The sequence below is a fragment of the Coregonus clupeaformis genome, chromosome 37 (assembly GCF_020615455.1).
Source record: "Coregonus clupeaformis isolate EN_2021a chromosome 37, ASM2061545v1, whole genome shotgun sequence".
Taxonomy (NCBI): domain Eukaryota; kingdom Metazoa; phylum Chordata; class Actinopteri; order Salmoniformes; family Salmonidae; genus Coregonus; species Coregonus clupeaformis.
In genome coordinates, this window is record NC_059228.1 from 33,646,775 (window position 1) to 33,660,708 (window position 13,934).

The window sequence follows — 13,934 nt, forward strand, 5'->3', positions numbered from 1 at the left end:
CAGATCAGGGACTGAACCTCTCAGTAACAGGACTCCAGATCAGGGACTGAACCTCTCATTAACAGGACTTCAGATCAGGGACTGACCCTCTCAGTAACAGAACTTCAGATCAGGGACTGACCTTCTCAGTAACAGGACTCCAGATCAAGAATTGACCCTCTCAGAATCAGGACTTTAGATCAGGGACAGACCCTCTCTGTAACAGGACTTCAGATCAGGGACTGACCCTCTCAGTAACAGGACTCCAGATCAGGGATTGACCCTCTCAGTAACAGGACTCCAGATCAGGGACTGACCCTCTCAGTAACAGGACTTCAGATCAGGGACTGAACCTCTCAGTAATATGACTTCAGATCAGGGACTGACCCTCTCAGTAACAGGACTTCAGATCAGGGACTGACCTTCTCAGTAACAGGACATCATATCAGGAACTGAACCTCTCAGTAACAGGAATTCAGATCAGGGACTGACCCTCTCAGAATCAGGACTTCAGATCAGGGACTGACCCTCTCAGTAACAGGACTTCAGATCAGGGACTGGCCCTCTCAGTAACAGGACTTCAGATCAGGGACTGACCCTTTCAGTAACAGGACTTCAGATCAGGGACTGACCCTCTCAGTAACAGGACTTCAGATCAGGGATTGTCCCTCTCAATAACAGGACTTCAGATCAGGGACTGACCCTCTCATTAACAGGATTCCAGATCAGGGACTGACCCTCTCAGTAACAGGACTCCAGATCAGGGATTGACCCTCTCAGTAACAGGACTCCAGATCAAGGATTGACCCTCTCAGAATCAGGACTTTAGATCAGGGACAGACCCTCTCTGTAATGGGACTTCAGATCAGGGACTGATCCTCTCAGTAACAGGACTCCAGATCAGGGACTGACCCTCTCAGTAACAGGACTCCAGATCAGGGACTGACCTGCTTCAACAGAGGAAATGATAATCGAGGGACTTTTGACATAATGTAGGGTATTGTTGTTGTTTAGCATTTTTCTTCCTTTCTACACAACTCTGCTAGGGTTTCCTGTAAAATCACATAATACAAGATTCATTTAAAACATCCACCCCTCCCTCCATCCTTCCATCCCTCCCTCCATCCTAGTGTTTTTCTTTATTGGGGGAATCATTTTACTTTAGAATTCCTCCTGTTAGGAATAGAAGTATCAGTTGGCCTGTTAAAATAAATACTCCCTGAGTTGTTTAGCTGCTGCTATAGGGTTTACACAGCAGAGCAGACATCCCAGTCTGTTCTTACTGAGGAGAACAGCCTACCTCCACCTCTCAGACTCCCAGCCTTCACTGTTGTTTATCCCACAGGCCTTTCAATATCACACATACCTGGCTGGCATAGCAACTGGTGTTTTCGTTGTCATCGTTTCCATAGTTATCATCGTATTCATAGTTCATCATCATCATCGGCATCCTCATCATCATCCTCATCATCATTATCTAGTGTTTGATGTATGGTGACTTGTTTTTCACCAATCTCTGTGTGTGTGTGTGTGTGTGTGTGTCGTGCGTGCGTGCGTGCGTGCGTGCGTGTGTGTGTGTGCGTGTGTGTGTGTGTGTTCTGTATTGGCAGACTACCTCTGACTAGCTTCTGTCTGTCTGCCTTTTGACTCAGCTAGATTTGGACCATAATGATCAGTAATGGCATATTACAATGGCAGAAAGTTTGAGGCAATATGCTCTGTTTTATTTTAAAGCAATATGAGTCTGACCAGATGAGATCTGTGGGAGCGGAATGTCTTCAAGAACTAGAAAGGACTAGAAAGGATTTGAAAACACAAATAGCTGTGGAATCAATTCAGATCCAACCATATCCTGCCACAAGACTTCAATAGCTACTGTAACAGTATAAATCACAAATGTTTGGAAACAACGCATCCCTTGTGTGTAGTCTATGAGGAGCCAGAGAAAAGCACAAATGTCCGGAGCTCTTCTGGTTTTCTTACTCTCCTGCAAATGTATTGATTCATACCACTGATTGGCCAGGGATTCCACTCACCTAGTGTCCCAGGTCTGAATGGTTCCCTGATTAGAGGGGAATAATGTAAACCACGCAGTACCTTTCACCTTAATGTCTTAGTTTGAGAAAAGGGGCTTTAGAAAATACAGATGACGCATCTCCCCTCCCATCTCCCCTCCCATCTCCCCTCCCATCTTTCTCTCCCTCTCTCTCTAGATCCAGACCAACAGAGAGGAGAGATGGAGAGGTCCAGGATGAGGACCAACAGAAGAGCTTCCCTCCCCCCCAGCAGCACCCTGGGCCAAGGCTAGGAGCACCCACAGACCAGCCTCCCTCCCCAGCAGCACCCTGGGCCAGCACTAGGAGGACCCACAGACCAGCTTCCCTACCCAGCAGCACCCTGGGCCAGCACTAGGAGGACCCACAGACCAGCTTCCCTCCCCAGCAGCACCCTGGGCCAGCACTAGGAGGACCCACAGACCAGCTTCCCTCCCCAGCAGCACCCTGGGCCAGCACTAGGAGCTCCACAGACCAGCTTCTCTCCCCAGCAGCACCCTGGGCCAGCACTAGGAGGACCCACAGACCAGCCTCCCTCCCCAGCAGCACCCTGGGCCAGCACTAGGAGGACCCACAGACCAGCTTCCCTCCCCAGCAGCACCCTGGGCCAGCACTAGGAGGACCCACAGACCAGCTTCCCTCCCCAGCAGCACCCTGGGCCAGCACTAGGAGGACCCACAGACCAGCTTCCCTCCCCAGCAGCACCCTGGGCCAGCACTAGGAGCTCCACAGACCAGCTTCTCTCCCCAGCAGCACCCTGGGCCAGCACTAGGAGGACCCACAGACCAGCTTCCCTCCCCAGCAGCACCCTGGGCCAGCACTAGGAGGACCCACAGACCAGCTTCTCTCCCCAGCAGCACCCTGGGCCAGCACTAGGAGGACCCACAGACCAGCTTCCCTCCCCAGCAGCACACTGGGCCAGCACTAGGAGCTCCACAGACCAGCCTCCCTCCCCCAGCAGCACCCTGGGCCAGCACTAGGAGCTCCACAGACCAGCCTCCCTCCCCCAGCAGCACCCTGGGCCAGCACTAGGAGCTCCACAGACCAGCCTCCCTCCCCCAGCAGCACCCTGGGCCAGCACTAGGAGCTCCACAGACCAGCCTCCCTCCCCCAGCAGCACCCTGGGCCAGCACTAGGAGCTCCACACCAACACCCATTGCTAACCCCAACACATTTTCTACTCAAATACTTCTAGTAAGTTGAACTCAAAGTCGATGAAAAGTCATTATTACTTCAAATGTTTATGTGGTACTGACTCAAAACTAAATGAGAAGTCACCTCAACTCTATTCTTTAAAGTTACGATAACAAAGGACGTTTTTTACCCAGCATGCTCTACTGCAGGTAGATTTTTGGGAATTGTTTTTAATATCTGTGTTTTTGCATGTACATTGAGTGATTGATTCATCTTATGCTACACAAAGATAAATAACATGCATTTTTCTAAACTAATCCAATCATTTAGGTAGATTGTTTCGCACCCATTACTGAAATGATTGTTCCAGTTTAAATGGCTTAGGTAGTCTCCTCACACTGTTCCTAACCATGGCAATCATTATGAATGCAGGTTCCGGGTGAATAAAAAAATCAAACTGTTCGATAGCATAACTCTGGCTGGATTCCAATAGGAATGGCACCTCACTTTGCAAGCCAGCATAATGTGACTTGCAGGTAGGGTTGCAAAATTCGGGTAAATTTTCCAGGTTTTTCAGAAATCCTGTTTGGTAGATTCCTGAAAATCTGGGAATTTGGGGAAAGTTAGTGGAATTTTGCAACCCTACTTTCTGGCCTGATTTGGCTTGTAAACCATGAGTTTCAGGCCACTGTATTAAGGTAAAGCTAGGCCTCAAAATAAGACCTTATGAGCTATGTAGTGTATTGTCATAAAGAGTTTAATGACAACATTCACTTAGGAACTCTTTTGGTGAAGGCCACAGGACTGAAAATGAACGAATTCAACAACCATGTCTCTGTCACTAACAAATACAGTCATGGGTGGTAACTCTATATTTCACTCGAAAGGACAAGGCACACTGGGAAATTATATTGGAGGCGTAGCTTAGCTGAGGCGTTACTCAAAATGTTCAAGCTGATACAACTCAAATCTGGACCCACACTAGGGGTGTCGAACTCATTCCATGGAGGGCTTAGTTTCTGCAGGCTTTTGGTTTTTCCTTTCAATTAAGCCCTAGACAACCAAGTGAGGGGAGTTCCTTACTAATTAGTGACCTTAATTCATCAATGAAGTATAAGGGAGGAGCAAAAATCCGCACACTCGGCCCACCGTGGAATGAGTTTGACACAGGGTCACAGTGACTCTATCGGTTTGAGTAATGACTACAAAATCATTTTAAGTAACTGTAGGCTACTCAGATATATTAAGTGTGACAGGTTTCCTAAAAAAATGGAGTAATGACAGCACATTGGGGTTTACAGTGCCATTACAGAGAGAGAATAAGGGAAAGCCTCACTCCATCACATCAGTAAAGAGAACAAGAAAGAGACAGAAACAGAAACAGAGAGAGAAAAGTCACTCCCAGTGAGAAGAGAAACAAACAGACAAACAGAGAAAAGTCACTCCGAGTGAAAAGAGAAACAAACAGACAAACAGAGAAAAGTCACTCCCAGTGAAAAGAGAAACAAACAGACAAACAGAGAAAAGTCACTCCCAGTGAAAAGAGAAACAAATAGACAAACAGAGAAAAGTCACTCCCAGTGAAAAGAGAAACAAACAGACAAACAGAGAAAGGTCACTACCAGTGAAAAGAGAAACAAACAGACAAACAGAGAAAAGTCACTCCCAGTGAGAAGAGAAACAAACAGACAAACAGATAAAAGTCACTCCCAGTGAAAAGAGAAACAAACAGACAAACAGAGAGGCATAAAAAGGAGTGGACAGGGAGAAAGAAAGAGGGTGTCCCTCTCTCACCCTCTCTGCGTCTCCTCTGAAATTCCTCCATGCCTCTTTGACTTTACCCCCTACTCCCTATGCCCTGCCCCCTTCCCAGCCAGCCCTCCCTGGCCCCAGTATGTGGCCCCCAGCCCCCCTTTCTCCCCCCTCAGGGCTACTGCTGTTGCTGGTCTTCTGCCCCCTAGTGGTGGTAGTGCAGGCCAGCAGCAGTAAGGCGGAGAGCGGACACGGCACTCACCATGGAGACACAGACCCACACCGCTGTATGAGGCATCACTTCGTGGAGACCATCACACACTCCATCTACAAGTGCAACTCCAAGGTAAGCCGGCTGAATGTGCACACACACACACAAACACACACACACAGACACACACACATACTAGTATGTGCACACACACACACACACACACACACAAACACACACACACACTCACACTCTTTCACACACAGATACACTAGCGGATACCTAATGATAAAGGAGGTCAGACCTTCCTGTAAATCAAAACAAACACGTATGCGTGCACACACAAATGCACGCACGCACGCACACACACACACACACACACACACACACACACACACACACACACACACACACACACACACACACACTGTAAGCCAATCCAGTCATCCACCCCTAGTCTTCCTGCTAAGAAGCTGACAAAGGAGAAGGAGGTTTTACATGATAAATATCAGAACACAGATCTGCTCGAAACCTCCAATGCAGACCCCTGGGACTACAGACAGGGAACACATCTCTCTGTTTGCTCTCTCTAATGAGTCTATTGAGTAGGTCTTTACATCTTTCTCTCTTTTCATTTTCACTCTCACTGTCTCTGTCTCTCTGTCTGTCTGTATGTATGTCTGTCTGTCTGTCTGTCTGTCCCTCTCTCTCTCTGTGTCTCTCTCTCACTCTCTCTCTCTGTCTCTGTCTCTCACTCTCTGTGAGTTCCTCACCCCAGCCAAATATAAAACAAGCCCCCAGAGAGAGAGAGAGAGAGAGAGAGACACAGACAGACAGACAGACAGACAGACAGACAGACAGACAGACAGACAGACAGACAGACAGACAGACAGACAGACAGACAGACAGACAGACAGACAGACAGACAGACAGACAGACAGACAAGCAAATGTCTGCAGTGTGGCCCACATCCAACACCTCACCCAACAGCAGTGTGACTCACCTAGACGAGAGAGAGAGAGAGAGAGAGAGAGAGAGAGAGAGAGATGAGAGAGACAGGTCTAATAGAAGGAAATAATAGAAAGAGAGAGAGAAGAGGGGAGGAGAGACTAGAAAAAGAGTAACAGAGGAGAGAGTTAGTTTCCCTCTCCCTCCCTGAGGCATTAAAGGGAGGTAGCTCAGCTGGTAGAGCATGGCGTTTGCAACGCGAAAATAAAAAATTAAATAGAATAATGTATGCACTAACTGTAAGTCGCTCTGGATAAGAGCGTCTGCTAAATGACGTAAATGTAAATAATATAAGGCATGTAGACAGGACAGCATGCAGTACATGGCTTGACACTGGGGATCTGTAGTGATCAGTGAGTGATAGTGACAGTTCCTCATGTAAACCAGTTTAAATGAGGGTAAGTGATCCCTGGTTGGGTCTCATATGGGAATGGAGGGGGGCTGTCATCCCATCTTTCTCTTCTTCCTGTTCTTCCCTCTCTCTCTCCCACCATGACTCCATTTCCTACATACAGGGCCGTAGTTGTGTATGTGTGTGTGTTCCCGACTGTTGATGCGTCTGTACGTTTTTGCAACTGTGCGTACATATTTACAATTGAAGTCGGAGGTTTACATACACTTAGGTTGGAGTCATTAAAACTCGTTTTTCAACCACTCCACAAATGTCTTGTTAACAAACTATAGTTTTGGCAAGTCGGTTAGGACATCTACTTTGTGCATGACACAAGTAATTTTTCCAACAATTGTTTACAGACAGATTATTTCACTTATAATTCACTGTATCACAATTCCAGTGGGTCAGAAGTTTACATACACTAAGTTGACTGTGCATTTTAACAGCTTGGAAAATTCCAGAAAATGATGTCATGGCTTTAGAAGCTTCTGATAGGCTAATTGACATGTTTCGAGTCAATTGGAGGTGTACCTGTGGATGTATTTCAAGGCCTACCTTCAAACTCAGTGCCTCTTTGCTTGACATCATGGGAAAATCAAAAATAAATCAGCCACAAAATTGTACACCGCCACAAGTCTGGTTCATCCTTGGGAGCAATTTCCAAATGCCTGAAGGTACCACGTTCATCTGTACAAACAACAGTACGCAAGTATAAACACTATGGGACCACGCAGCCGTCATACCGCTCAGGAAGGAGACGCGTTCTGTCTCCTAGAGATGAATGTACTTTGGTGCGAAAAGTGCAAATCAATCCCAGAACAACAGCAAAGGACCTTGTGAAGATGCTGGAGGAAACAGGTACAAAAGTATCTATATCCAAAGTAAAACGAGTCCTATATTGACATAACCTGAAAAGCCGCTCAGCAAGGAAGAAGCCACTGCTCCAAAACCGCCATAAAAAAAGCCAGACTACGGTTTGCAACTGCACATGGGGACAAAGATCGAACCTTTCTGGTCTGATGAAACAAAAATAGAACTGTTTGGCCATAATGACCATCGATATGTTTGGAGGAAATAGGGGTTAGCTTGCAAGCTGAAGAACACCATCCCAACCGTGAAGCACGGGGATGGCAGCATGGGGAAGGAAAATTATGTGGATATATTGAAGCAACATCTCAAGACATCAGTAAGGAAGTTAAAGCTTGATCGCAAATGGCTCTTCCAAATGGACAATGACCCCAAGCATACTTCCAAAGTTGTGGCAAAATGGCTTAAGGACAACAAAGTCAAGGTATTGGAGTGGCCATCACAAAGCCCTGACCTCAAGCCTATAGAAAATGTGTGGGCAGAACTGAAAAAGCGTGTGCGAGCAAGGAGGCCCACAAAACTGACTCAGTTACACCAGCTCTGTCATGTGGAATGGGCCAAAATTCACCAAACTTATTGTGGGAAGCTTGTGGAAGGCTACCCGAAACGTTTGACCCAAGTTAAACAATTTAAAGTTAATGCTACCAAATACTAATTGAGTGTATGTAAACTTCTGACCCACTGGGAATGTGATGAAAGAAATAAAAGCTGAAATAAATCATTCTCTCTATTATTATTCTGACATTTCACATTCTTAAAATAAAGTGGTGATCCTAACTGACCTAAGACAGGGAATTTGTACTAGGATTAAATGTCAGGAATTGTGAAAAACTGAGTTTAAATGTATTTGGCTAAGATGTATGTAAACTTCCAACTTCAACTGTACGTAGGCGTGTAGTGAAAGGCGGCATTGGGTTTTTGAAGGTGAAGAGGCCTTCATCTGCTGCCCAGCTGTTGTCATCTTGCCATGTTGTTCTCAATCTCAATCTCCAGCCCCTTCTCCCCTCTTCTCTCCTTTTCCCCCTCTCCTCTCCTCTCTTCCCCCTTCCTCTCCTCTTCTCTCCTCTTCTCCCCCCTTCTCTCCTCTCCTCTCCTCTTCTCTCTTCTTCCCCCTCTCCTCTCCTCTCCTCTCCTCTCCTCTCCTCTCCTCTCCTCTCCTCTCCTCTCCTCTCCTGTTCTCCCCCCTTCTCTCCTCTTCTCCCTCCTTCTCTCCTCTTCTCCCCCTTCTCTCCTCTTCCCCTCTCCTCTCCTCTCCTCCCCCTTCTCTCCTCTCCTCTCCTCTCCTCTTCTCCCCCCTTCTCCCCCTTCTCTCCTCTTCTCCCCTCTTCTCTCCTCTCCTCTCCTCTCCTCTCCTCTCCTCTCCTCTCCTCTCCTCTCCTCTCCTCTCCTCTCCTCTCCTCTCCTCTCCTCTTCTCCCCCTTCTCCCCTCTTCTCTCCTCTTCTCCCCCCTTCTCCCCCCTTCTCCTCTTCTCTCCTCTCCTCTCCTCTTCTCCCCCTCCACACACACACAACACCTGCACCTCCCAACCGCTCTCTGTGAAAATATTAAGACACTTCCTAGCTGATAGCTCATCTTTTAGTCCTCAGAAGGAAGACACATGTTCCTAAGTGGCTGCCAACTCCCTTGCAGTCATCGCCGACAAGTGTGTGTGTGTGTATGTGTCATATTCCCTGGCCCGAGGCAGGCTTTAGCCAAAGAGAGAGAGAGAGAGCGAGAGAGAGAGCGAGAGAGCGAGAGAGCGAGAGAGAGAGTGAGAGAGAGTGAGAGAGAGAGAGAGAGAGAGAGAGAGAGAGAGAGAGAGAGAGAGAGAGAGAGAGAGAGAGAGAGAGAGAGAGAGAGAGAGAGAGAGAGAGAGAGAGAGAGAGAGAGAGAGAGAGAGAGAGAGAGAGAGAGCCCCTGGCCCGAAGCGAGCTATTGTCAGAGTGGGTGACATCAGTGGCGAAATGAGGCAGCTGACAGGGGACATGACACAGGAGTCCACTTACAGTGTGTGTGTGGAAAGTGGTCACATCGCAGGCAGACCATCACCTCTAGATGAGGATCAGCTAGGAACACAGTGAAACGGGTCATCCATGTTGTGTAGTTGTGTTCCTCTGGCAGACAGACACACAGTAGGGAGGCTGAGCCATTAGAACAACATCACTCATTAGGGCGATGATACTGGGTGTGTTGCTGCAGAGCGCCAATGGAGCTAACACAAGTCTTCAGGTCTCAGGCGAGGTTACTCATGTGATTTACGTGTGTGTGTGTGACTAACTCAGAGCTTTCAGTGTTAACAGTGAGACAGACTAGCCTAACTCCTATCACTAAAGGTGCAGAGGCCACAGATTGAGTCAGACTGCAGGCTCTTGATTACAGTAGAGAATACCAAGCCTGACTGGGACAGTGACTATATAGACTACAGCTTTTTGAACAGGTTAACATAACTTCACTGTTTTCTAAACTTCCTTGAAGTGCTCATGTATGTTTTATCCCCTCTCCTCCCTCTCCTCCCTCCCCTCCCCTCCTCGTCTACTCTCCTCCCTCTCCTCCGTCTCCTCCGCCCCTCTCCTCCCCTCTCCTCCCTCTCCCCTCCCTCTCCTCCCTCTCCTCCCTCCCTCCCCTCCTCCTCCCCCTCCTCCTCCGTCTCCTCCGCCCCTCTCCTCCGTCTCCTCCGCTCCTCTCCTCCCCTCTCCTCCATCTCCTCCGCCCCTCTCCTCCCCTCTCCTCCCTCTCCTCCATCTCCTCCGCCCCTCTCCTCCCCTCTCCTCCCTCCTCCGTCTCTCCGCCCCTCTCCTGCCCTCTCCTCCCTCTACTCCATCTCCTCCGCCCCTCTCCTTTGCTCCATTCCCCCTCTCCCTCTCCTCTCCTCTCCTCTCCTCTCCTCTCCTCTCCTCTCCTCTCCCTCTCCTCTCCTCTCCTCCCTCCTCTCCTTCCCCCTCCCCCCTCTCCCCTCTCCCTCTCCCCCTCCTCTCCCTCCTCTCCTCTCCTCTCCTCTCCTCTCTCTCCTCTCTCCTCCGCTCCCTCTCCTCCTCTGCTCTCCTCTCCTCCTCCGCTCTCCTCTCCTCTCCTCACCTCCTCCGCTCTCCTCTCCTCCTCCGCTCTCCTCTCCTCCCTCCCCTCCTCCTCTCCAGATGGTGTTGCTGGCTCGGTGTGAGGGCCACTGCAGCTACACGTCGCGCTCCGACCCTCTCATCTCCTTCAGCTCGGTGTTGAAGCAGCCCTTCAAGAGTACCTGTTTCTGCTGCAAGCCCCACACCTCCAAGCTGAAGGCTGTGAGGCTCCGCTGCGCCGGAGGAGCCCGCATCACCGCAACCTACCGCTACATCCTAGCCTGCAACTGTGAGGAGTGCAGCTGAGCAGAGTCCCAACGACTATTGGCCTTTTAGAACCGTGTTCTTGGGGACGGGAGAGTGGGGGATTTCTGAACCATGCAATAATAATAATAATGGATTTATATAGCGCATTTCTACCCACTGAGATACTCAAAGCGCTTTACATAGTAACTCACCTCATCCACCACCAATGTGTGGCACCCACCTGGAGGAATGTACAATTTCATGGTTCTACATGTGTTTCTAGACCTGACTGAGAAGTCAGTCATGAGAACCTTCATTCTTCTTGACTTTGTCAATCCTCTAAATTCACCACCTATCTGTCTGGACCAAGATTCACCTGAGCTCCTGTTCCTCATCCAGTGGCTCAGTCACCAACCTGAGCCCCATTAGGAACCCTGATCCCCAATTCTGTGTGTCTAGAACCAAGGGAACACTCGGCTCCTCAAGGATCCCAGAAGGAGCCATTTCTGCTAATCCATCCAGGGTAGATGAGATTTCCCAGATCCAATAGAATCTCCCCCATGAGTTCAGACCCAAAATAAACTTTTTTCGGTTTCAGCCAAACTCTCAGCACTCATTACAAGCAACAATAACACATATGCATGTGCATAGACTCGTATTCAATCACACATCCCCTCTCTAATTACACACACCCTCTCCCCACTCTCACCACTAATTACATGCATCAATAAAGTTATGGTGCCGACATCATAAAAACCCAACAACACAACATGCGCCATTAAAAGCAGCATGGGACAGAGTAGGCCGTGTATCCCTATGAGATACATGTGTATTAACTGTGGTTAACTACACCTTCACCCTGTCTCCTAGCCAGACCATAAACATTTAACACACTCCACCAGCTTTTCATCTATCTGTGTAAAACATGACAAACCCTGGCAGGCCATATCACCAGCTGATGTACTCTCAGAGGAAAGACTCTTACACCATGACTGCTTTGGCCCTAGCCAGAGGACTATAACGCAAAATGCATCAGAGTGCAAAAGTGGAGTTTCCGGAGGGACATTCTGTTGATGGGCGGGCTAGACACTATGGTTGGGAGATACAGTGATGGGAAGCCATTTTGCGGAGTGGTATATGGACTCTAAAGAAAAATGGTCAGTCAATGCTCTGTGCAACTGACGATATGGTGGTTGTTATTGTTGAAACTATTAATATTATTATCGTGCCAGAGTTTATGATTACTGACACATGTTTTGCTATCATTAAGTACTTCACTAATTATGTAATTTCAATACTGAGATACTTTGAGAATAGAATCTATGTGTTACAGCTTGTGCTGCTCACCAGTCACAATTCAAATACATTCTTTTGACTTACTCTGGGTGTGTGCATGTTACCGCTTTAGTGCATTTAAGACAGTCCCAAACCATTGCATTTATGAGGAGTCAGGTACTATATCTATCTACCAGATGAAGCTATGGGGAGAGGTTTCCATTTTGGAATAGAGTGGAATGGTGTTAAGATAATGTTGGACAAAACAAAGACCTCAGAGTCCCACAGAAGTGATGACTGAAGTGCTTCGAACTCCTGTCGAGAAAGAGATCACAGACACAGACACAGACACAGACACAGACACAGACACACACACACACACACACACACACACACACACACACACACACACACACACACACACACACACACACACGCACACACGCCTTTGTTCTTAGCTATGGCCTCTAACTGTACCATCCTCTAGGAAATCATACCATTTCCTGGTCTGACTTTTTAATGCAGATCACCGCTGACAGTGCGATTGGCTGCTTCACATGTCAACCTAATAAACACTCTTCCTTTTGTTTCTGGAGATTGATTTTTCCCTCACTGGCTGTCTCCTCTCTGTGTGTCCCCCTCATCAGCACACACACACACATGCTCGCACACACACACAAACACACACACACCATTCTGTTCCATGAGCCAGGGGGTATAATTATGTGGACTGATTTGACAGCATAACACAGTAGCATAATGCTTGTCACACTGACGCTAACAAGGTTCTTATGGCTGCCCTAGAAGTGACATATGAATAAGATATTTGGCAATGCAAGCAGCCATGGTCACACACACACACACACAAACACACGCACGCACACACAGACACACACACACACAGTACTGTCATTCTAATAACAGAAACAACACCCTCAAATGTCAGCTATAGAATTCATTTCAGTCCCTCTAGGAATTCCTGGGTCAGAATCTTTCCAGGTGCGACACAATAAGGCGTAAATGCTATTTTCATAACCCCTCAAAACATCCATATTTTAATACATACTTTTCATTTTCTCAAAAACGGTGATAATCATAACCATTCAACGTTCAATACAAATCATCCAAAGGAAATGGTTTGATCACGCATCGCCTTATGTTTCTATGTGGACGGATGATGACTTCACATCTTGCTGTTCACTGTCTGATGCTCTATAGAATGGTCCAAGACACAACAGGATCCGTTTGGTCTGTCGCTGCACGGTAAGTAGAATATCCTACATTTTTGTTTTAATCATATGGCGCGTTTCAGCACAACCAAAGGTCTTTATATTAGACATGAAGATCTCCTGTACTAGTGGTGAACCATGCCAGGTAAAACGTTGATGTGTTGAGAGTTGTTTGTGTAGATACTGGACGCTACACACACTGTTGTTGTAGAACAACATTATGTACTGGACGCTACACACACTGTTGTTGTAGAACAACATTATGTACTGGACGCTACACACACTGTTGTTGTAGAACAACATTATGTACTGGACGCTACACACACTGTTGTTGTAGAACAACATTATGTACTAGACGCTACACACACTGTTGTTGTAGAACAACATTATGTACTGGACGCTACACACACTGTTATTGTAGAACAACATTATGTACTGGACGCTACACACACTGTTATTGTAGAACAACATTATGTACTGGACGCTGCACACACTGTTATTGTAGAACAACATTATGTACTGACGCTACACACACTGTTATTGTAGAACAACATTATGTACTGGACGCTGCACACACTGTTATTGTAGAACAACATTATGTACTGGACGCTACACACACTGTTATTGTAGAACAACATTATGTACTGGACGCTGCACACACTGTTATTGTAGAACAACATTATGTACTGGACGCTGCACACACTGTTATTGTAGAACAACATTATGTACTGGACGCTGCACACACTGTTATT

The 13,934-nt window shown here is 47.4% G+C and overlaps 1 protein-coding gene and 1 long non-coding RNA gene across 2 annotated transcripts in view; one reads left to right on the forward strand and one right to left on the reverse strand.

Moving 5' to 3' along the window:
• Positions 1-12,565, forward strand: part of LOC121536586 (norrin) — a 30,431-nt gene extending 17,866 nt beyond the window's left edge. Inside the window, exons 2-4 of the mRNA XM_041843986.2 lie at positions 2,193-3,227; positions 5,041-5,265; positions 10,514-12,565. Coding sequence (XP_041699920.1) covers positions 5,062-5,265; positions 10,514-10,738 — 429 coding nt within the window. The 5' untranslated portion in view covers positions 2,193-3,227; positions 5,041-5,061 and the 3' untranslated portion in view covers positions 10,739-12,565. The remainder of the gene's footprint in view (positions 1-2,192; positions 3,228-5,040; positions 5,266-10,513) is intronic.
• LOC121536589 overlaps positions 1-13,934 on the reverse strand; it is a 71,246-nt gene that overhangs the window by 42,123 nt on the left and 15,189 nt on the right. The gene's annotated exons all lie outside the window — the stretch shown is intronic.